We start from the raw sequence: 22,433 nt of genomic DNA on the forward strand, positions 1-22,433 counted from the left end.
CACTGCCTGCAGCCCTTGGACGCTCTCCGGCACGGCTGCAGATTGGGCAGGGCAGCGCGTCAGGGCCGAGCCCTCACAAAGGAGGCTGCCTGGCAAGGGGGGGAGCACGGGGATTTCCTCCCCTCCAGCTGCCGCATCGCGCCCGCCAAGGCTGCGAGCGGGACAAGGGAGCCTCCTGCAGTCACAGCAGGAGGGAGGGAGATTCCGGGAGTGGCGGACCCTGCAGCTCCTAGGGCCAGGTGCAGCTCTCCAGCTGGAGCGGGAGGGGTTGCACCAGTGACTTCAGGCGGGGTTGGGGCTTCCACTCCCTGGTACCCCACACAAGTCAAGAGCAACTCTCCCCTCCCCCCTTCAGTGAAGCAAGGGCAGGGGGTAAATTTAAAACTGGATCCTGCCACATCTTGTGCGGTGTGGGACCAACCCTCTTCCCCTCCGCTGTCTGGACAGAGAACATGGTGGGGGCAGTTAGGGGCAGGGGTACCAGGAGGGGGCAGTCAGGGGACAAGGAGCGGGGCGGGGAGAGGGGGTTGGGAGTTCTGAGAGGGTAAGTCAGGGGGCGGGAAGTGGGAGGGAGTGGATGAGGGTGGGGGTAGGGTAGGGCTCCCCCCATCCTCTTTTTTTGTTTGTTTGTTTTTGTTTTTTTTGATTGTTGAAATATGGTAACCCTAGTGCTGAGGAACAGCTGTTAAAAAGGTTGTAGGTCTTGATGGCTACAAAATGAACAGGAAACTTGACCAAACAAGATCTGAATCTAATTGAAATATTACCTTATTGTAAGTAAATAAACTTGATATGAGGAATTGGTCATTCAAAAGAAGCATCTGTTTTCTGTATAACTCGAATTTATCAGGTTCTTTTATGGCAACCATCTTTGTGGTAGCAATGTGCCTTGACTGTGGTAGCAGAGCATATAGGCTAAACTTTACTCTGGACTTTTCTTTCTCTCTCATTTGTCAGGATATATATAATACTTTTGCTTTACTTTTTATTTTTGCGAGACTGGTTCACTTTTAACTATTGTTTTGAGTTTAAAATGATCTATTTTTATTATTTACAATTTGAATAATTCATAATGTCTTCATTAGGAAATAAAATATCAGATGCATTTTGGTATAAAGCTTTGTTTTTGAGTTCTATTGATTTCTATTTGAGACACTGAGGCCTGCATTACTAATATGGCCATACATATCTGGCTTGTCTGCCTTGCCTTTTGTTTTCCTTGCTTCATTGTTGTGAGCTGTCAGGCTTTTGAAATGTATAGCAATCTGGTCTGCTATTGGACTAAAATCTTTTTTCTTGATAGATATTAGATAAGCACACTAATTTGTCATTGTGTTGTGAACCAACATTTTTTTAATTTTTTCTTAAATAAAAAACCATTTATTTATCAAAGCCCATGTCTTGGATTTCACAGATATAAGCAGAAAAAAAGGCAGGTCAAATTTGGATTTGCCAAATTTGAGTGTCCCTTCCTGTAGACCTTCTTTCATAAGGTTATTCATGGCATAGGTTGAAAACTCTTTGATTTCCAGTGTTGTGATTTTACAGACAAGCATGGCTTTCAGGGCATCACACCAGTTGTAAAATACCTTTTCGGCTGTGGAAATGTGTGTGTCTTACTGTGGTAATGTGGTTTTGCCTCGAAGGGTAAAATCTAAACGATAGCAATCTCATCTAAAAGCTTGTTTTCTGAATGATGTTAGAAACAAAATTCTGCTTACTTGCTCTACCTTCTGTGTATTTGTGAGGCTTTTTGTTGATGCCTAGATACTATAGTGATAGGAATGTTATAGAGAGGTGGTCTTTTTCCCACCATGGTAAGAGTGGTCTGACTCTAGTATACTTTTGTTCGTGGATGGTGCATGTTCATACCAATATTGTAGGCTATATTTCAGTATAATTGTCTCACTTTTATTTCAGTGCATTTGGTAAATCACAAACAACATTTTATTTTCAGCAGGTGACTCCTGCCCAGAGAATGTACTGCACATTATTGCGACATCTGGCTACAGTGCAGATTCTCCCATTGGTAATCAGCCTGTACCTGAGGATATGTATAGACTAAACTTGACTAAAGGAGTCTCAATGTCTTTGCCATCATCACCTTTGCTGCCACGCCAGTCTTACTTGATGCAAACAAGATCAAACAAAAAATCCCCAGGTAAAACTTAATTGATAAACTAAAATATATTTGTAACATTTCATATCAAGAGCATTATAAAGTTTTTTTCTCTATTTAAAATAGTGTTTATAAAGCTACTGTAATGAAACCAGGAGAAATTGATGTGTGTTTGTATGGGCCTACGGAAAGACATGAACAACTTGTGTTCAAATGGAATATTTTCTTCCTTTCAAAAGCACAGAATTGTTCTAGCTGGTTAAAGTTTAATACAAAATCTAATTGCCTTGAAATGTCATCTGAATATGTTTAAAAATTTAATTGTTAGAGTGTGAGTTTGTACTTCAGATATGTAGAGGTAGCTATAAATCTGTATCCTGTTTTTGCTTGATTTTTAAGTGCGGTAGTGACTATATAGTGTCATTGTGACATGCATTTAGTGATGGCTGTAGATGCGTGTTTAATTTGAGAATTATCTTCACAGTTTGTAGCTACTATTTATTTTCCAAAATAAATAAATGTATGTAAAATTTTAAGCTGTTGAAATCATGGCAACTAATTTGTTACTACTAAGAATATACCTCCACCTCGATATAACGCTGTCCTTGGGAGCCAAAAAATCTTGCCATGTTATAGGTGAAACTGCGTTATATCAAACTTGCTTTGATCCACCGGAGTGTGCAGCCCCCCCCCCCTCTCCTGGGGCACTGCTTTACCGTGTTATATCAGTATTCGTGTTATAGGTCGTGTTATATCGGGGTAGAGGTGTACAAGTTTTGAGAAGTAATGCGCATGTATATGTCTCTTACTAAATTAGGTATACTCTCTAGTTTCCTTTTTATCTGCATTCTGTTCATTTCAATCATTCCAACACACTAGCATCACTTGAGTTCGGACGGCTTGATGAAGCTTTCCAAACTGCTGGTATCTAGGGAGATAGGGAATGGTTTTGAAGTTCTGTTGTCTTAGTATTTGTATCTGTGAACTTGAGTATCATGACAAAAAATTGTTAGGTTGTCAGTACAATAGATGCTTCTTGGCAACAAGCCATGATATGTAAAAATGAAAGAGAAACATTTGTTTAAAAGATTATCAGACAAGTATTCCAAAATACTACTAGGGTTTTTAACAAATATTCTTAGAGGATTTACTTACATTATCTAAAATTCTTTATCATCCCAGTCCTTCTTGTAACCTCTTTCTTTTTGGCACTTGATGTTTAAAGTACCATGTTAGCTTTAAAATTCGGGTAAAATTACTGAACCAGCAAATAGCATATTTCAGTTCTGTATGATTTTACAAATGATTTGTATATTGACTTAAAGACCTTAGGTAAAATCTTGGCCCAACTGAAGTCAATGGGAGTTTTGCCATCAACTTCAGTGGGGCCAGAATTTTGACCCCTAAAAGTTAACTATATTTCAGAAAGATCCAGTGTTTTTAAGACATCTCAAAATTGCGTGATCTAATGCAAAGTGACTGAATTTTTTACGGCTAGTGTAATAGACTACTTATCCAAGGTGGATAAAAATCAATGATTTAAAAATAAAAAAAAATTGGATTTTTTATTTAAATTGGATTTTTTTTATAAAATGCTTTTTGAGGAAAAAAACCTATCTAAAGATAGTTTTAATTAAGATCCATGATGAGATCTTTGAGCTATAATGTAATAGAGATTATAAATTCTAATTCCATAGTATGAGACAATATATTCATGTAATGTTTAAGAAAAGTTTTGTAAATGAGTTCCAATAGTTCATGGATTACGGACCCAATTTTATGGGGTTCCAGGGGCTTCTGTATAGATTATTTAGGTTAATCTTCCTATCTACCCAATGGGACTCAGTGCTCAGTCTAGAAGATGCCATCAGAGATGCTTAGGCCCCGTCTACACTGGCAAATTTCTGCGCAATAAAGTGGCTTTCTGTGCTGTAACGCCCGAGGTGTGCACACTGCCAAGCCACTTAGTGCACAGAAACTACGCAGTTGTAATGCTCTAAAAAAACCACCCCGACAAGAGCTATAGAGCTTTCTGCGCCGGGGCTACAGCGCTGCAGTGCCAGTGTAGACACTGTGGTGACTACAGCGCTGCGATTGGCCTCCAGGAGATGTCCCACAATGCCTGTTGTCACCTCTCTGGTCATCGGTTTGAACTCTACTGCCCTGCCCTCAGGTGACCAGCCGTCATCCTCACCCCGTATATTCCTTTTCAAATTTGAAAGTCCCCTTCCTGTTTGCTCAGTGATCTGTGCAGTGGTCTCAGCACATCTTTCCAGGTGGCCATGCCTGTTCCACGCACCAGGCGATTCCCCACTTGGAGCAATGCTGAGCTGCTGGACGTCATCGGCATTTGGGGAGAGGAAGCTGTGCAGTCCCAGCTGCACCCCAGCCGTAGGAATTATGATAACTACGGACAGATTTCACGTTGCAGGATAGAAAGGAGCATGGCTGGGACACATTGCAGTGTAGGGCAAAAGTGAAGGAGCTGTGGAACGTCTACCACAAGGTGAAGGAGGCAAACCGCCGCTCCGGTGCTGTGCCCACGAGCTGCTGGTTCTACAAAGAGCTGGATGCGATACTCAGTGGCAACCCCACCTCCACTGCAAAGGCCCCTGTGGATACTTCGTTGGCTCACGTGCCAGTTGAGAGTGGACCAAGCCAGGAGGAGGAAATCTTGGACAAAGAGGGGGAGGGGAACCCAGAGGCAGAGGATGGCTCGGATGACCCATGACCCCCAGGATGCCCCGTGACCCCCTCCGCCTTCCCACAAGTCTTAGCTGCAAAAGAGAAAGAGGTGCTATGTGGGATAGCTGCCCAGGGTACACCGCTCCAAATAGCACTGCAAGTGTGATCACGCTATTGCACAGGCAACTGTCAGTGTGAACACCAAACAGCAGTTTGCCTTCTGCACTCTCTGAGCGGCACTGTAACTGCCGGCGCTGTAACTTTTCCAGTGTAGATGTGCCCTTAGTTTTGCAGTTCTCAAACTGTGGATTTGTGTCTCCAGAGATAACATGCTTGTTAACAGCAAAAAATTTTTTAAATAAATAATATATAAAGGTGAGAAATAACAGACCTCAACCCGATTGTCCCTCTGCAAAATTGTGTACACAGAGTCAGTCCCTTACCTCTCTCTAAAAGTGCAAAGTTTCAAAAAGTTCAATGAATAGAAGATTGTTGGGGGCAGAATAGCTCCGGACATGGAGAAGAAGTCTGGAGATAAATGTGAGAAGGGAGGGACAGGCAGTAGAAACAAAAGTGAAACTGTTTGAGCAGCATATTCCAGAAGTCTTGAGGTCTTTCTGAGTGTAGCCTTCATTGATTTGAGATCTACCTCACCATTCTCTCACTAGAAAGGAAAACCTATAATGGCAGCAGGCTGTAAAAGAAACCCCGTCTGGGAATAAGAACCTTTCAAGAAATACGTTTGCTGATGATGTTTTAAAGAAAGTCACACCAGTGAATTGGAGGAAGTCACTTAAGCACTTGGATTCAGAGACTGTTGAAGTGATAATCTCATTTTTAACAGCAGTAGCTTCTTCTGCCGGCATAGAAAGAATATTTCTTCCTTTGGACTAATTCATTTCAAATTGAGAAGTAGTTTGGGACCTGAAAAAGCAGGAAAACTTCTTTTCCAGATGATGAACAAACAGGAAAATGAAGGTGAAGACGACTGAGTTAGATGCAGAAGCCAATATTTTAAGTTTCTCATGTTGACCTGACTGACACAGTCGATTTAATTTTTTTTAAACTATTTCGTTTACCTATTTTAATTGAAAACAATTTTAACAAAAACTAACCCGATTTTAAAAAACTTGAATGTTTAAGTAAATTAAAAAATTCATATGCTTGTCTTGTTAAAATGTTATATGTGTGCTGTTGAAAAAAATCCAGAATACATAACGTTGTTGTTGTTGTTGTTGTTTTAGTTAAATAAAACAATTTAAATATCTGTCTGGTGATGTTCTTCTCCTAATACAGCATGGCAAGAAAATCCTCCAAATATTAATGAATAACCTATTAAATTGCAGATAGTTCACCTCCCAATGACTTCATAAATATCTGCTTCAATTACCTTTGGTTATTTCATTTACCAAAACAATCATTCATTTTCTGATATAGCTGTAAAATTAATCTGAAAAGTTTTCAAAATAAATCACTTAAAAATGTATAGTGTGTACCTTCTGAAAATGAAACCTAAATCTATCTCTGAGTTGTGAAGAATATGTGTTAAGGTTATAATGGCCAACAAGAATGCACTTTTATGTAGAAATCCATGATTAAATCGAGTCTTCCTGTCTAGTGATTTTAATCAATTTGATTTAAATCAAATCCACCCTGCTACTTATTGTTTTGTTTACCCTGTGACTTTCATACACGGGTGTTAACTCATTCAAAACATATAGAAATCTCAAGAAATCCTCTTGTCTTGTTCTTTGGTTTCAGTGTTTCACAGTGGAGTGATTTTGAAGTTGTTAGGAATACTGCCTGTCATTTAAAAGCTAGCAGCTGTTAAAATATTTTTCATTAGTGGATGCGGCTGCATCTCAGACATATACATTATCCTGTGGGTATTGGAGACCTGGTATACCATTCCTTTTGAATGTTGGAGAATTTGAACTGGCAAAGGAGGAAGATTTTTTTTGTATAAATATCTGTCATCTGGGATGGGGCAATAAGAGATGAAGAGGATTCCAGCAGTATGGCTTTCACAGCCATTTTCAGTGTTATTGTATCAGCAGTGTATGTAGCATGGTGATATTCCCATCTCAGAATGTGGTTGACTGAAAAGGGAGATAGAAGTGAGGAGCTCACAGAAGAAGGTTTTTGTTTTTGTTTTGTTTTTTTGTTTTTTAAAAAACAACAACAAACCATAGTTGAATACACCTCTACCTCGATACAACGCCGTCCTCGGGAGCCAAAAAATCTTACCGTGTTATAGGTGAAACTGCGTTATATCGAACTTGCTTTGATCCACTGGAGTGCACAGCCCCACCCCCCGGAGCACTGCTTTACCGTGTTATATCAGAATTCATGTTATATCGGGTCGCGTTATATCGGGGTAGAGGTGTATAATCAAATGTTGGGGGAGATGGTGGAAGCAAATTTTAAGGAAATAAAGTGATACCTATCCCACTTTACTGGGAGACAGGTATGTCACAACTGCCAAATGGTTTGTTTATTTTGTGTCTGTAATTTTGTTATCAAATGTAAGACGTGGCCCTGTACTGCTATAATTGGTCACATGTCTTAGGACTGCTTTTCTAAACTAGCTAGGGCTTATATGTGGATTTCTTAAATTGAAACTCCATTAAGTGTTCCACTGGCTAAATAACATATTATCTGAGTCTTGAAACAGTCTGATTTAGGAATTGAACCGCTGTATTGTAACCAGCATTTTATGGACTCACTTTCTTCTTACCTTGTACCATGTCTGTATACATTAATAATATGAAACCCACAGGATAAAAATGTAAATTTGAGTTGTCCAGGATGTAAAACAGACTTGTCTTATTTTTTATGTGCTCCTGCCATCACACTGTTATAAATCATAATTTAAAACTTTCAACAATATTGGTAACTTTCCCTTCCTGTGTAGGAAAATTTGGTTGGCACTTATGTTCAAGAAAATGACAGTGTTTTTGTCCCCTTTTATTTAAAGTAAATTTGCACACTTTATTTTAGCATATGTTTATGTGTACTTTATTACAGTCTTTTTCCAGTCCCATTGCTGAATTTACTGATAAAATAACATTTAGTTTGCCGGTTAAGTACACTACAGACATTTTTGTGCATAAAAGTACTAGCATAGATAAATAGTTTTAAAATAATTTGTGGAGACCCAATCTGACCTAGAATGTTTTCTATAAAGTAATGATACATCCTTGTGTCATTTGAATTATTTAAATTAAAATTCAGTCACAGAACAAGACTCCAGTTTGAGATGTCTGAAACAAAGAAAAGTTCAGTGTAAAATAGTTTGGCAGCAGCTGTCTCCTTCCTTCCCAATCTCTCATCTCTTTCCCTTTCCCTGCCCTCTCCTTTCTGTCTTGGCTTTTTTGGATGTTTCCCAACACCTGTTAATATAATGGTGACTCCAGGCTTTCTTGATGGTGCACACAATGCTGGACTTAGATATCTGTCTGTTCAAGCATCTGTTGAGCATCTTGTGTTCAAAACCTCAGCATTTTGAGTGGAGATGGAGAGACCATTTCTTTCCTACTCTCTTCTTTCTCTCCCATGATAGTCCTAAATTGTGTGGGAAAACTGGGCCTTCAGTTGTTATAGTTTGACTGAGTGTTATCTAATTAAACAGGAATAAATTAAGTTTAAATTGGGGGAGAGGGGAGGGAAGAAAGGCAGGACAGTAATGTGGGTCACATCAGGCCCATTCTGACTGGGACAGCTATGCTAGTTGGCCAGGTACAGCTGAGGAGAGAGATGATTGCTCTCTATAAATACGTCAGAGAGAAAAAAACAAGGGAGGGAAAGAAGTTATTTAAGTTAAGCGCCAATGTGGACACAAGAACAGATGGATATAAACTGAACATCAACAAGTTTAGGCTTGAAATTAGGTAAAGGTTTCTAACCAGAAGAGAAGTAAAGTTCAGAACAGCGTTCCAAGGGGAGCAGTGGGGGAAAAAAACCTAACTGACTTGAAGACTGAGCTTGATAAGTTTATAGAGGGGATGGCATGTGGCCCATCAGTGACTACCAGTAGCAAAAATCTCCAACAGTTGGAGGCAGGACACTAGATGTAGAGGGCTCTGAGTTACTACAGAGAATACTTTTCCAGGTATCTACCTAATGGGTCTTGCCACATGCTCAGGGTCTAATGATCGCCATATTTGCGGTCAGGAAGGAATTTTCTCCTCGGTCAGATTGGCAGAGACCCTGGGAGTTTTTCACCTTAGCATTTGTTTAATGTACTACTGGAAGGTACTTGAATACCATTGTGACGAAGGCGGAATAAAAACCTATACAGAAAGTACTGGCCTTTAAAGCTGAATTTGCCAGCAAGTATTTAGATTGCAGCTCCAACTTAATGAGATGTAGGTCTACTAATCAGGCTAAACCATGTTGAAAGAGTGTTCGGGTGTATGCAGGGGCTGTTTAAAAACACACACACTGAAAAATAACCTGGTTCCTTAGCACTGTTTGAGCCCCAGTATACACAGGCTTCTTGGGGTGAGGCAAAGGAAATATGTTTTTTTAACAAGTTCACTTCTAAGGCTTGTATATACAGAAACAAGCCTGACACACACACACACACTCTCTCTCTCTCTCTCTCTGTGCGTGTTTGTTTAATATCAGACACTGTTATAAAACATATAGTGTATCAAGCAGCTAAGTACATGATGTTCCTTTTTTTTCTTTTCTTTTTTTTTCTTCTTCACTGTGGAAGACTATATTATCCTTTTTGATGGGCATGTGGAAATCCTATTAGTGTTAAGCAGACATCAAGAGGAGAATATACACTGACATTATTAGTGAAACAGTATGCCTGTCTTCGGTGTGCTTTTCTAATCTTGGTATTAGATTTGATTTGTGTGTACTTTGGGGTTACACTAAGGTCACTAGTACAGTAGCTATAACAGAGTTTTTAGTTGTTTTTGTTTTAATATTTGTGGGTATGAACTTAGAGCTTGTGAAAGATTCTGCATTGAGAACCATGGGGGTAAAGACCTCTTCTCTTCCCCACCCCGCAAAAGGCAGAGCACAGGACATGGCAGGGTAAATTTCTTAATACTGTGCCTCATCCCTAATTTGGAGGTTTGAAACTGCATTAGTACCAATTATGTCCTTTTGTGATGAGATGACATGCTGGGAACTGGATTGAGATCAAAGTCATTTCACCTAAGGCACGAAATAGTCAGCAGGTGGGAATAATGTTCATTCACTAGACTTGGGCAGGAACTTGGATATGAAAAACTAATTTCCATAGTTTAGAAAGTGCGTTGTTAGGGGACCAGCATGTTTCCTCCACAATGGGGAAGTCTTCCACTGTATGGAGAATACTAACTCAGTGTTTCTTAAGCTGTAGTCTACAAACCACCAGTGGTCCACTGAGCACTTGTGGATCATGTAGGGCTGGCTGCTGTACTTCTCTCTTACATCTGCTGCTTTAAATATCCAGACTCACTGACCTATGTGGTATTCTCCTGTCTATGAAATGAGTATGGTCTCAATAAAAAGCCTGGACTCCTACCTTTCAGCTGCTTCTATAGGAGGACCAAGTGTAGCAGCATCCTCTGGGGAATACTGTAGCCAGGGCTAAGATTGAGCTAGTACATGGGCTTTATGGCATACCAGTATCTCTCTGAAACTACTGTATTTTTCTTCAGAATCTGTTTTTATTTTTGAAAAAGTGGCTGTTATGGTTGCAAAGAAACCTGAAATATGAACAGTGTGTGCTTGATGCAGAGATGTTTATTGGTCAAGGCACACAGCTCTGAAATGTATGATTATGTCCTCATTCATCTTAATGTGATGTTAACTCAGATTCCCAGATATGATAACTTAAATATTAACACCGTTAACTATTTTATTCCTCTTGTAAGAAAGGAAAGGCTTGATTACAGATCTCCACTATTTGCTGTGTCTGAGGTCTCGTTTTGGTGTCACAAGTGGGTGTATGGAGATAGCTCCACTTTTTTTTTTTGGTCCTTCAGTCAAGAAAGCCAAGTCTATGGAGCTTCATAGAGTCCCTGAGCATATCCAAGACCTGTCAAAGAGGAGCCAGTGTGGCTCAGAAAGCTTGCAGAATCATATTTTGAATATCTGTAAAAAATATTGCGATTGGCATCTCATTGTGGTTAATCACATGGTTTGACCTTAGTTAGTGAGCAGAGCCTGGTGAACATCACCACCTTTTTTCCTTCCTCCCTCCCAGTTAAACCCCAGATAGCAGTCATAAGAGGAGGGGACAGAGGAACCCATAGCTTAAGTCGGAAAAGAGCCAAGAATTGCTGGTGGAACTGAAGTTCCTGGTTCATTTTGAATCAGAAGCTTCCTTAATGCAGTACTTGAGAGAGGAGGTTGGCAAAAGAACGGCGGGAGCAAGGGCAGGGAGGAGCCTGTGTGAGGAAGTGAAATGATAAAAGATGGTGAGGTGAATCTATTTTGTAAAGAAAATTTAACATTAACGACATAAACATTAAATTATGTGCAGGTACACAAAGTAATATAATCTTCAAAGGGATGATATGGAATTATGTATTGAATAATAATTGGGAAGGGAAATAGGAACTCAAGTGCATTTTGATTGGATGAATAGATTACTGGCGAGGTTATCGGACTTCACTATAGAGCGGATCAGAACGGTAGATGGGCCATCATTGATATCTTGGACTTTTCTTTGGCCAGTTCCTCATGCTGCAGTGATGATAGTGCTCCAAGCTTGAACTAGGGAAAAGCCAATTAATGTCTTTGAAGACATTAAACAAATGCAGTTCACCTTTCAGGAGGAGCAAATCTCCTCCTGTCACCCCATTACAAGTGTAAAATGAAAATTTTGTTTGAGCAGTAGGTGCTGAAAGTTGTAACGAAGAAGACTAAGAGGACCGTTCCACACACGTCAGAGGTGAGCTATCTGTTTTAGGCCCCAGTCCTGTATGTATTTCCTCACATGCTTAACTTTACACATGGGAGCAGTCCCTTCAGATTACAAGGGACTGTGATGTGTTTGCAGGATGTTGGGACTATTCATAGATTATATTAATTTTTCTTAAAGACTGGAAAGGACTGGTGATGGTCTTCTAGTCTGATCTCATTCATGACACAGTCCATAGAACCTCCCCCAGTAATTCCTGCATTAAGCCCATAACTTTTCTTTTAGATACTGCATCTTTTAGAAAGATACCCAGTCTTGATTTAAAGATTTTGAGTGATGGAGAATACACCTTAATCCTAGACATTCGTTTTCACTCCTGCCTCCAGGCCTTCCCTGGGATTTGAACTCAAGATCTTTGGCATTGTAAGAGAGCACAAGATTTGTACAGATCACCAGACTATCTCTGTTATTAAATCCAAAGAAGTCTTGCTGATTTTGGGCTGCTGAGTTGCCCCACCGGGTATCTTTTAGTGTCAGCGTAACCTGTGAAACTCTGGTGGGTTGGAAAACAGAGCTCATGACAAGGTTGGAGGGTCAGTATTTTATGTATCTCAGGCTTTCAAAATAAGAAGCTCTGAAAACTCTTATAATTGTCATGTACGCAGCATTAAATGATGCATTCTGGAACATCACAGCTAAGTGGAGCTGGCCAGTGAGGAATTTGCAGAATGTTTGTTAGATCTCAGTGCCCAATACTTTTCTTATCATGATTGGTTGCAATATTCAACACGGTACTTGAGTAAACAGAATTTTCATTTTACATTTACGATTCACTTTTGAATGGTTTATCTTTGAGCCACAATTAAACTGCCAATGTGTCCCTTTCTAGAGTAGTATACTAAAGTTTATTACCATTTGCCGCTCTTCCCTGTAGTAATTCATTGTATCTGTTCGGGGCTGTAAGCACTGCTAGTCAGTTTAAATTGGCTAAAGAAAAAAGTTATTTCAACGAGTCCCAACTGCTCTGCAGCTGAAAAGTGAGATCAAGATGTTAAAATATACTCTAATACAATTCTGAATTGTCACTTGACAGGCTCTTGCTTATTAATCTGGTTCTGATTAGAATGTTTGCTCATTGTTTTTCTGCTTTGCTCTATCTAATTATAGTGCTATTTGCAGTTGAGAGTTGAATTACTGTCTTCCGAAAGGAAGCGGTTATGTTTCTGAAGAATGCATTTTGAGTTGCTTCCATATCACAATTTTTAAAGTGTTGAAATAGCACCCTCTGGTGGTAATTTATAACTAAACATTTTATTTATTTTTTTTATTTATAAAATTTACTCACATACTCCTTGGGCACAAACAGATTTATTTTTAAGTACTAAATTAATTTTCCAATCCATAAACTCCTGGACCTCAGATTAGGATGTAAATATATTCAACAATCTCCACCCTGAGTGGAAGTCTGAAAGAAGAGGCCATATCGTGAAAGTCTGCAGGACACTGTCTGCAGTTGTGGAATGAAACGCTCCTTCCAGAGCCTCCAGTTTGCAGGCCCTAATCACTGAAATCTAGACGTCCCATCTGATCTCAATTGTTGCATCATAGACAGAAAGATGGTCTCTCACTGGGCCAGTACCCAAATGGTAAAGGGTTTGTGTTTCTTTAAGAGCAGTTTCAAAACCTTGAATTACACCTGGAAATCAAAAAGAAGTCAACATAGTCTTCAGGGAATTAGTGTAATATGGTCTCTGATGCTGATGCTGCCATGCAGGTGAGCAGGATCATTCTGCATAAAATGCAGATTGAGTGGTCTTCAATGGCAGCCCCATTGATTACATTACAATAACCAAAGCAGAAGGTCACAAAGGCATAAATAACTGTGGCAAAGTCCATATCTAAGAGCAATGATTACATTTGGCTTTTCAGATATGCATTAAAAATATAGGTGCCCCCCAAGAACCAAGGAGTAGTTGGGGACTTACAAGCATTCCTAAATTGTGTGCCTCTTTGCCTAAGGGTGGGCAGAGAAGTAGACAGCGCATGCACCACTCCTGCAAACTCTTGTTCTGATAGGCTCATTTGTCATCAGAGTAGCATCTCCCGCCACAGTAAAAGGAATCAAGAGACTGGAAAACTTGAAATACAATCTAAGCTAAACGAAAACAGATTTTTACTCTGAAAGAAACTACTGAAATTATCAGTATTGTGTGGCGTTTAATCACCTTTCAATACAAATACTCATCAACTTTCATTCAAGCATTTCACAGCACATTACGAGCATGAATTAAGCCCTCTGAGGGTAGGTGAATAATTATCCCTATTTCACAATTAGGGAACTGGCGCGGAGAGAGGATAAGGTGTGTCAGCAAGGCAATGGCAGAATCTAAGCATGCTGCCTGGGTGGTGGTGGTTTTTTGTTCATTTGTTTTTTATTCAGATCACAAGACATTATGGCCTAGTTTAAATGTAAAGGGACACTTTCAAGGACTGAGGGGCTATAGGATTTTTTTAAATATAACTCAATAGCAGAAATGTTTTCCTTTCTTTAAAAACAAAAGTTTTTTAAAAATTTAAACATTTCCTGGCAGTATCCCGAAGTTATACATTGCAGCATTTTAATCGGACCTGAGAACTAAAAAGTGAAACTGACCAGTGTGCTTATTTCACTTTAAATATTCCTCCCAGTGGCCGGGGAGGGGGAGAGGAACAGTAAAAATTGTGAATGAAAACTCGTCATTGAAACTAAAAAAAGAGTAAATTAATCTAAAATAGTGGTACAGTGTAGGTAGAGTTAAAAATCAGTTTTCCCCTTTCTTCTGGGAAATATCTTGAGAATTTTTAAGGAGCAAGTCCCCCTGTCTGCTTACTCTCTTCTCCTCTCCCTCCCCAAGGTTTCCCCCCCACCCTGAAACTCTAGATATTGTAAACTTTATGTCCATGGGAGAAAAGGAAAACCAGTCTGATATGGAAGACAGACAGCCTGTTTGTCTGTCTATCAATATTGATCATTTAGAAAATAGGGGAAGAAAAATAATATGTATGTCCGTAATAGTTTCTTACAGGGCAGGATGTGAAAACAGATCAGAAAATGTTTATACTGGCAAGAGACAGAGCAAGAGTGGTAATGACGTGATTTCATTTAGCCTGTTGACTGGGTTAACTGATTTTAAATCGTTGAAGAAGGGTTTGGTGTTAAGGAAAGTCATCGTTCCAGTAGATATTCTAGTGAGAAACCAACAGATAAAAAACCATTCATAGTCATATCTTAAAAGGTAGAAGTAATGCAGTTCCTGCCAATGCAAGGTAACAGTTTTAAATCTAGTCTGGACGAAACCCTAGAAAAATTCAAAGTAATGAGGTTTCCATCATGTCCCATGGGGTTATTCCACAGCTTACATTTTCCTTATCTTGATTTCATGTCATTACTCCTGGGTAAACCCCATATATCCTCTCCACTCATACGGTTTCTATTCTTCTCAGGCATTTTGGCTGTATTTTGGCTGCACCTGTACAGGTGGGTGGAGTAGTTACGGGCAGTTTGCACTTTTTGTGCATCTGCACAATGCACAGCCAGAATCCTGTTGGATGAACTCAAGAGTGCAAGGCGTATTTGGTAAGTCTTGTTAGCAATGGCGCTAGATAAGCCAAAGGGACAAGAATGTGGCCATGGTCTCACCTCCACACCACACAATGCATGCTATATCAGTATTTAACCTTGACTGCAGGGAACTTCTACGATGCCACTCCCCGAAAATAAACTTACGCTGCTTATTGCTCTTGGTTCTATTATCCTCTAGGACTGACATTTTCAATTAAAAATAATTAATTTTAATGGGAATTGGACATCCATATCCCTCAGGCAGCTTTGAAAACCTAAGCCCAAGAGTTAATGCTCTTTCTTAATATTCCATTAGTTACTGAGGATAGAAGTTAGACTTATGGAAGAAATTTTTACAGAAGCATCCTTCATTCCTCTTTTGAAAATGGATTGTACATTTACAGTACAAGCCATTAAAAAGGTTAACATTTGTCAACTGTTATGAAGAATTATCACACAGGTACTACAGCTATCTCCTGTTCAAAGTATAGAGAAAAACTGGTAATCTTAGATGCTGCTGCATGGTAAGTGTTGCCAAATGCTGACTCTATAATGGTGAAAAGCAACAGAGGGTCCTGTGGCACCTTTAAGACTAACAGAAGTATTGGGAGCATAAGCTTTCGTGGGTAAGAACCTCACTTCTTCAGATGCAAGTAATGGAAATCTCCAGAGGCAGGTATAAATCAGTATGGAGATAACGAGGTTAGTTCAATCAGGGAGGGTGAGGTGCTCTGCTAGCAGTTGAGGTGTGAACACCAAGGGAGGAGAAACTGCTTCTGTAGTTGGATAGCCATTCACAGTCTTTGTTCAATCCTGATCTGATGGTGTCAAATTTGCAAATGAACTGGAGCTCAGCAGTTTCTCTTTGGAGTCTGGTCCTGAAGTTTTTTTGCTGTAAGATGGCTACCTTTACATCTGCTATTGTGTGGCCAGGGAGGTTGAAGTGTTCTCCTACAGGTTTTTGTATACGGTACAAAAGATGGTAAAGGTAGCCATCTTACAGCAAAAAAACTGTTTTGGCTGGCTAGGCTGCATGAAAGCCTTGGCAAGTATTTTGTATGTTTGTTCTGTATTAATTTTGGGTTAAATAAAATGGAGAATAGCACCCAGGAAATACTCTTATTCCTCTTGAGACTTTTGTTTTTCAAAACAAAAGCTGGTGTAAGTTTGAATATGATTCAGGGAACACATTCTATAGCATAAAGAACAGGAGTACTTGTGGCACCTTAGAGACTAACAGATTTATTTGAGCATAAGCTTTCATGGGCTACAGCCCAGTTCTTCCGATGCATAGACTGGAACATATATTGAGGAGAGAGATATATATATACACATACAGAGAGCATGAAAAGGTGGGAGTTGTCTTACCAACTCTGAGAGGCCAATTAAGTAAGAGAAAAAACTTTGGAAGTGATAATCAAGATAGCCCAGTACAGACCGTTTGATAAGAAGTGTGAGAATACTTACATGGGGAGATAGATTCAATGTTTGTAACGGCTCAGCCATTCCCAGTCTCTATTTAAGCCTAAGTTGATTGTATCTAGTTTGCATATCAATTGAAGTTCAGCAGTTTCTCGTTGGAGTCTGTTTTTGAAGCTTTTCTGTTGCAAAATTGCCACCTTCACGTCTGTTACTGCATGACCAGACAGGTTAAAGTGTTCTCCTACTGGTTAAACACTCTTTTTTTCCCTCTTTCTTTTAATTGTAGCTTTAATTTGGGTTATAAATGATGTATGTAACTTTGAAGCAAATTTTGTTTCATTTTGGCATATGGAGAGTATTTTGATACATTTATTGAAAAGCTGACAACACTTTTTTAACTTAAATATTTGTATTTCATTAGTATCCGGTACTCCAAATCAGGACTGAAACCCTGATAGGCACTGTACAAACATATATGATGACATAGTCTCTGTCCCACTAAACTTAGGGTACGTCTATACCCAGCCGCTAGTTCGGCGGCTGGCAATTGAACTTCTGGGTTCGACTTATCGCGTCTTGTCTGGACGCGATAAGTCGAACCCGGAAGCGCTCGCCGTCGACTGCGGTACTCCAGCTAGACGAGAGGAGTACCGCGGAGTCGACGGGGGAGCCTGCCTGCCGCGTGTGGACCGAGGTAAGTTCGAACTAAGGTACTTCGAACTTCAGCTACGTTATTCACGTAGCTGAAGTTGCGTACCTTAGTTCGATTTGGGGGTTTAGTGTAGACCAAGCCTTAGTCTAAATAATAATGGTGTAGATAGGATTTACTGGGAAACCAATAGGTGGACGTGACTCGGGGTGTTTATTGTTTTTATTGTTGACTCTTTGCTTGTGTGCATTTCAGAAGCAGAGAGTATGCAAGAGAGATCTGAGTGAAGAGCAAAGATGATAACTTGGTGAACTGAAATAGGAAGGCTATCCATGCATGGTGGGATTCAACAGAAAAAAGCATGTTAGACAGTTGTTGGAGAAATTTGAGTTACTTTTACATCTCCCAGAGGAAGTGGCTGAGCAGTCCTCTCCATTCTCTTAATTCAAATTGCACATTGAAATTAAATAGGTGCCTGTAAACCATGTGATATTATTAGACTATTCCTAATTTCATTATCTATCAACAAAAGTGCCTCACAAAATGCAGTCAATGTGTGAAAGTATTTTGGATTGGCCTAGATCAGTCATAAAAGTAGCTTTTAATAGAAGTTCTAAAAGCATATTAAACACAGCAACTGAAATGAGGAATATGTTACAAGATCACAACACTGACTTTCTCTCTTACTATAAGCTCTTTGTTAGCTACAAGGATGGCTAAAATATGAGACCCTATATAATTGTAAGATAAAACAGACTAAAATTCTATGAACATAAATTAGTATATAAACTGTGTTTAACACAATTTTGAAATTTCCTAAAAGGCTAGGGAAAAATTCTACTAGTCTGAAAGATAGTGGGCATAGAGGCCCGATTCTGCCAATCTTACTCATAATGAGTAGTACCGTACTCTGAATAAGATACTATTTAATATGAGAAAAGTGGCAGAATCTGGTCGATAATCTCCCATTCTGCAAAGTTTATATGAAGAAAAGAATTGGTATAGATATAAATAATTGTATGTTTTTAAAAAGTGGAATGTTTTCAAGGCAGAGTCTTCTTTATTTGCTTTTGTTGTTACTGTGGTCTAATGTAGGTATTTCAAAAATAAGAATAAACAATTATGCAACTGTTTCACCTTGGCCAGACTTCCAAGAAAGCAAAAATCTTCGTCAACGTCCATTATGGCAGTGTGGGATGGCACAGAACCTGAGACTGTGTTTGTCTAACTCCATAACACAACTGGAGGCTAATATCCAGGGAGGAAGGGAAAATGGAACTACTTAGGCAACCAGTTCTATCCGAGTCCTCCCCAGACCCAGTAAATTGGACTCCTCTGATTGAAGCAGTATCGCACCCCATCATGGCTCAAGTGGGAATATAGGAGGGAAATTTTGATTGTTTTTAGTATCTTGACTTTGCACTGGTTTATATGCCAATACTCCCCTGCCCCAGAATGTCCTGGGTTTCTAATATAATGTTTATAAATCTGTGTTTTGTTCATAAATCTGTGTTTTGTTCAGTTTTTCCCCTTAAGTATCTGTAATATATTTGCCACCTTAACTAAAGCATCACACAATTTTCTCTCTTGGGATATATAAATATAAAGCAGATGCTCACTCCAATTCTGCAACATGTTGTGTTCAGGTACAGTAGTCTGCCTGCCTGTGCTATCTATTGGACTATTAGGACAAGAATTTCAATCCTTCAATTTCCTATGTAGTGCATACAGTAGATAATGGAAAGGTGACTTGCATAATCACCACATGTTATACTGCTGCTATAGGCTAGTGCAGGGGTGGGCAAACTTTTTGGCCTGAGGGCCACATCGGGGTTGCGAAATGGTATGGAGGGCCGGGTAGGCAAGGCTGTGCCTCCCCAAACAGCCTTCCCCCCGCCACCTATCCGCCCCCTCCACTTCCCTTCCCCTGGCTGCCCCCCTCAGAACCTCCGACCCATCCAACCCCCCCTGCTCCTTGTCCCCTGATCACCCTCTCCTGGGACCCCCTGCTCCTAACTGCCCCCTGGGACGACTTCCCCCCCCCCATCCACTCCCTAGCCCTTGAACTCAGGACTCAGAGGAGGAGCAGGGGCAGCTGCGCGGACGGAGAGAAGCAGCGGTTTCCCCTTCAAAGCACCGCCTCTGTCTGGCCGGCTGTGCGGACGCCCAGTGCTCCTCCTGATTCCTCTGGCTGCATTCCCCATACTTCTGCCACTTGCACCGCCTGCCTGCTCCCCTACCCCCGCAGTGCAGCCCCTCCCCCCCGGGGGGGTGCGCTGGTGCTGAGCTGCCCGAGTCCCCGGCCCTGGGACCCCCTGTTGTTGGGGGGCCCTGTGCCAGGGCACCCTGTGTTCACCCCTGAGCCGCACCGGCCAGAGCCAGCCGCGCTGCCAGCACGGTAAGCTGAGGCTGCGGGGGAGGGGGAACAGCAGGGGTGGGGCTGGGGGCTCAGGGTCACACAGGACGGTCCCGCGGACCGTAGTTTGCCCATCTCTGGGCTAGTGAGTTGAGAATGGAGTTCCAAAGTTAGCTTTGAATTTTGTCCTGTTGCAGGTGTAGGTCAAACTTGTTAAATTTTTGCTACAAAACAAATATATTTTAATAGTTCTAATCTGCCTGTCATTCTTAATGAATAGAAAATAGAAGTTAAATCATTCACTGTAAAATTAGTGTGCTAAGCATTATAATTACAATAAATGTAAAATACATTAATCTGGAACAATTTTCTTCACAGAAGATGATCAAATTTATTTTAACTAATGAAAACTCAGAATAGATATTTTTATAATGATGTTTTCTGTACAAGTGCACATGAACTTAAAATGTTAAGGGCTAAATAGATGGAGTTAATTTATGTTGGTTTATTACTATTATTCTACTTTTAGTCAACCCTTAGATGGCAGCATTGTTCTCATTGTGTTGATATTTTTCTGATCAGAAAGTCTGTTGTTCATCTAATGTTTCCTGTAATTGTTGAACCTCATTTAGCAAAGTATACTCTCATTAATTATTTAAGAAAGAAAACATAAAACGAAGTGAGAATGCTTTAGGTATCAATTTAATTCAAAATTTTTGTTCTGGTTTTTTTTTTTTTTTTTTTTTTTTTTTTTTTAATGATTGTAAAAGGTAGCTTAAAAATACCTGGTACAGATTGACTTAATTTTTAAGCATGAGCTGGGAAAGCTGATGTCTTTATAAATGAGAAACGGTTGACAAGAAGATATTTTTCTCCCTCAATCTCACCTTCCCCTTGCAATCAGACTGTGCAGATTTGATTGGATAAAATATCCAGTAATATAAAGTTGCTGGACTGAAGTAGTCTGAGTGTTAGTGATGCAAGTTGTCTGCTTGTAATCCTTGTCTCCTAGCTTCGGAGATATTAGAGTTATCTTTATACTCAGTTGGAAAGTTTAAATTCTGAATAGAGGAATCCAACTAACAGCTGTCTGGATTCGAATATGTCTAAGTCACCCTTTTTTTACATACACTGGACACTGCTTCAGGAGCATCACAGCAAGCAAATTGCTTTTGTTTTCCACCAGAGTTTACATTCCAAAAAGTGAGCGTAACTCAAGTTTTTCTTTCTTACAATGGACTGTAAGAGAGGAAGTGCAGCAGTTCACTGGTCTTTATTGTAGTAGCTGTGTGTGTGTGTGTGTGTGTGTGTGTGTAATAGGTCGTCCTTTAGGTTTATTTAGATCTCTAAGGGTACACACTGTTCATTCTGAAACGTGCTTTCCATCTGGAAAAAATTAGACGCACTAAATTTTTTCCCGCTGCAGGTCCGATCAGGAAGCCCAAGTACGTGGAAAGTCCCAGAGTGCCAGGAGATGCGGTGGTTGTTCCATCGAGAAAAGTATCAGAGCCAACAGAACCCAATCAAAATGGTAAGAATGTATTTTCAGTGCTCTTTTATTTTATTTAATGGCTAGCTTTTCATTTCAAAGGGAGCTGGGCTTATGCAATCATGGGACTTGAGTCTCTCTTGTAAGAATGTTTTGCACAATTAAATGCTTTTGTAGTAGGGAGGAAGAAGTTTCCTGAGAAGATTGTGATCTTTTTAAAGTCTAAACTCTTGGACCTATGTACCTGGTGAAGACAAAATTTGAATATGAGGGTTGTGGGTCACTTCTTATGCTAGAGGACTGCTTGAATTTTTCTGAATTTTTTTTTCCAAAAAGTTGATTCAATGTGTGTAGTTTTATATTGAATACAATACTGCTGTTAAAAAGTTCAGTGAAAGCTTGCTAACCAGTAGGGTAATATCAACAGTTTTCTGTGTTGGCAAAGCTGATAACAGCTACCCCCCTCAAGTTAATTGGTATTCCTGAATAGTTTCAAGTTCATTAAATTTGACCAGCACATAAAAGTGTAGTTTCGATGAATGTCATAGAGCAAAATGACACTCAAGTCAGTATTTAAGTATATGTACTGTAATGAGCATTTCATATCCATTGTTACATTTTAGATCAATTTACAGCATAACTGACCTCATTAAGGTCACTGCATATAATCAATCCAGTTACAGTTGATCAAATCTGTTTTTCTTGTGCTTCAATTTAAAAGGCATTCTTAGGTTTGAAAAGGAATTATTTATTAAAATAATGTTACTAATATTTATTATATTTTTATTGAATAAAAATAGACTGGTTGGTTATAGTTAGTTTTGCTTTGTGGTTCCATTTCTTATTATTCCAATGCTGCAATGATTGAGGTTGCTGAAACTTCAAAGAGAGTGCTTAAAACCAAGCAAAAAAAAAAAAAAATTAGTGAAACTTCAGTAAAATGTTCTGATAGTTTGTGGGGTTTTTTTGTTGTAAATCTACTTTTTGTTAAAAAGATCTTAGTTTTAGTACCCAAATATAACATTTTTCTCTCTCAACATTAAAAACAAAAACACTCTGAATAATTCACCTTTTAACCTATTTATATTTCCAATTTAAATGCACCAGCAAAATCTGCATTGTTCTATTTTACTTGTAGTTAAGAATGGAAAAATTGGACACCTTTATAATGGGCAGGACATATCAGTAAATTGGCTTTTGGTTTCAGGTTTTCCTTTTTCTTTTCAATTAACTAATGTGATCAG

General features: G+C 39.6%; 1 protein-coding gene across 23 annotated transcripts in view; it reads left to right on the forward strand.

Annotated features, from left to right (window-relative positions):
- The window catches only part of TANC1 (tetratricopeptide repeat, ankyrin repeat and coiled-coil containing 1), a 197,688-nt gene that overhangs the window by 73,228 nt on the left and 102,027 nt on the right, over positions 1-22,433 (forward strand). For 13 of the 23 annotated variants that reach the window (XR_010591280.1, XM_008178484.4, XM_042860830.2 and 10 more), the window contains 2 exons: positions 1,958-2,161; positions 21,127-21,231. Coding sequence is in view for 22 of the 23 variants with exons in the window: in XM_008178484.4 (XP_008176706.1) it covers positions 1,958-2,161; positions 21,127-21,231 (309 nt within the window). In the remaining variant the exon portion in view is untranslated. The remainder of the gene's footprint in view (positions 1-1,957; positions 2,162-21,126; positions 21,232-22,433) is intronic. The other 10 variants (XM_042860821.2, XM_042860822.2, XM_042860823.2 and 7 more) reach the window with 2 other exon arrangements.

The sequence above is a fragment of the Chrysemys picta genome, chromosome 11, assembly GCF_011386835.1.
Source record: "Chrysemys picta bellii isolate R12L10 chromosome 11, ASM1138683v2, whole genome shotgun sequence".
Classification (NCBI taxonomy): domain Eukaryota; kingdom Metazoa; phylum Chordata; order Testudines; family Emydidae; genus Chrysemys; species Chrysemys picta.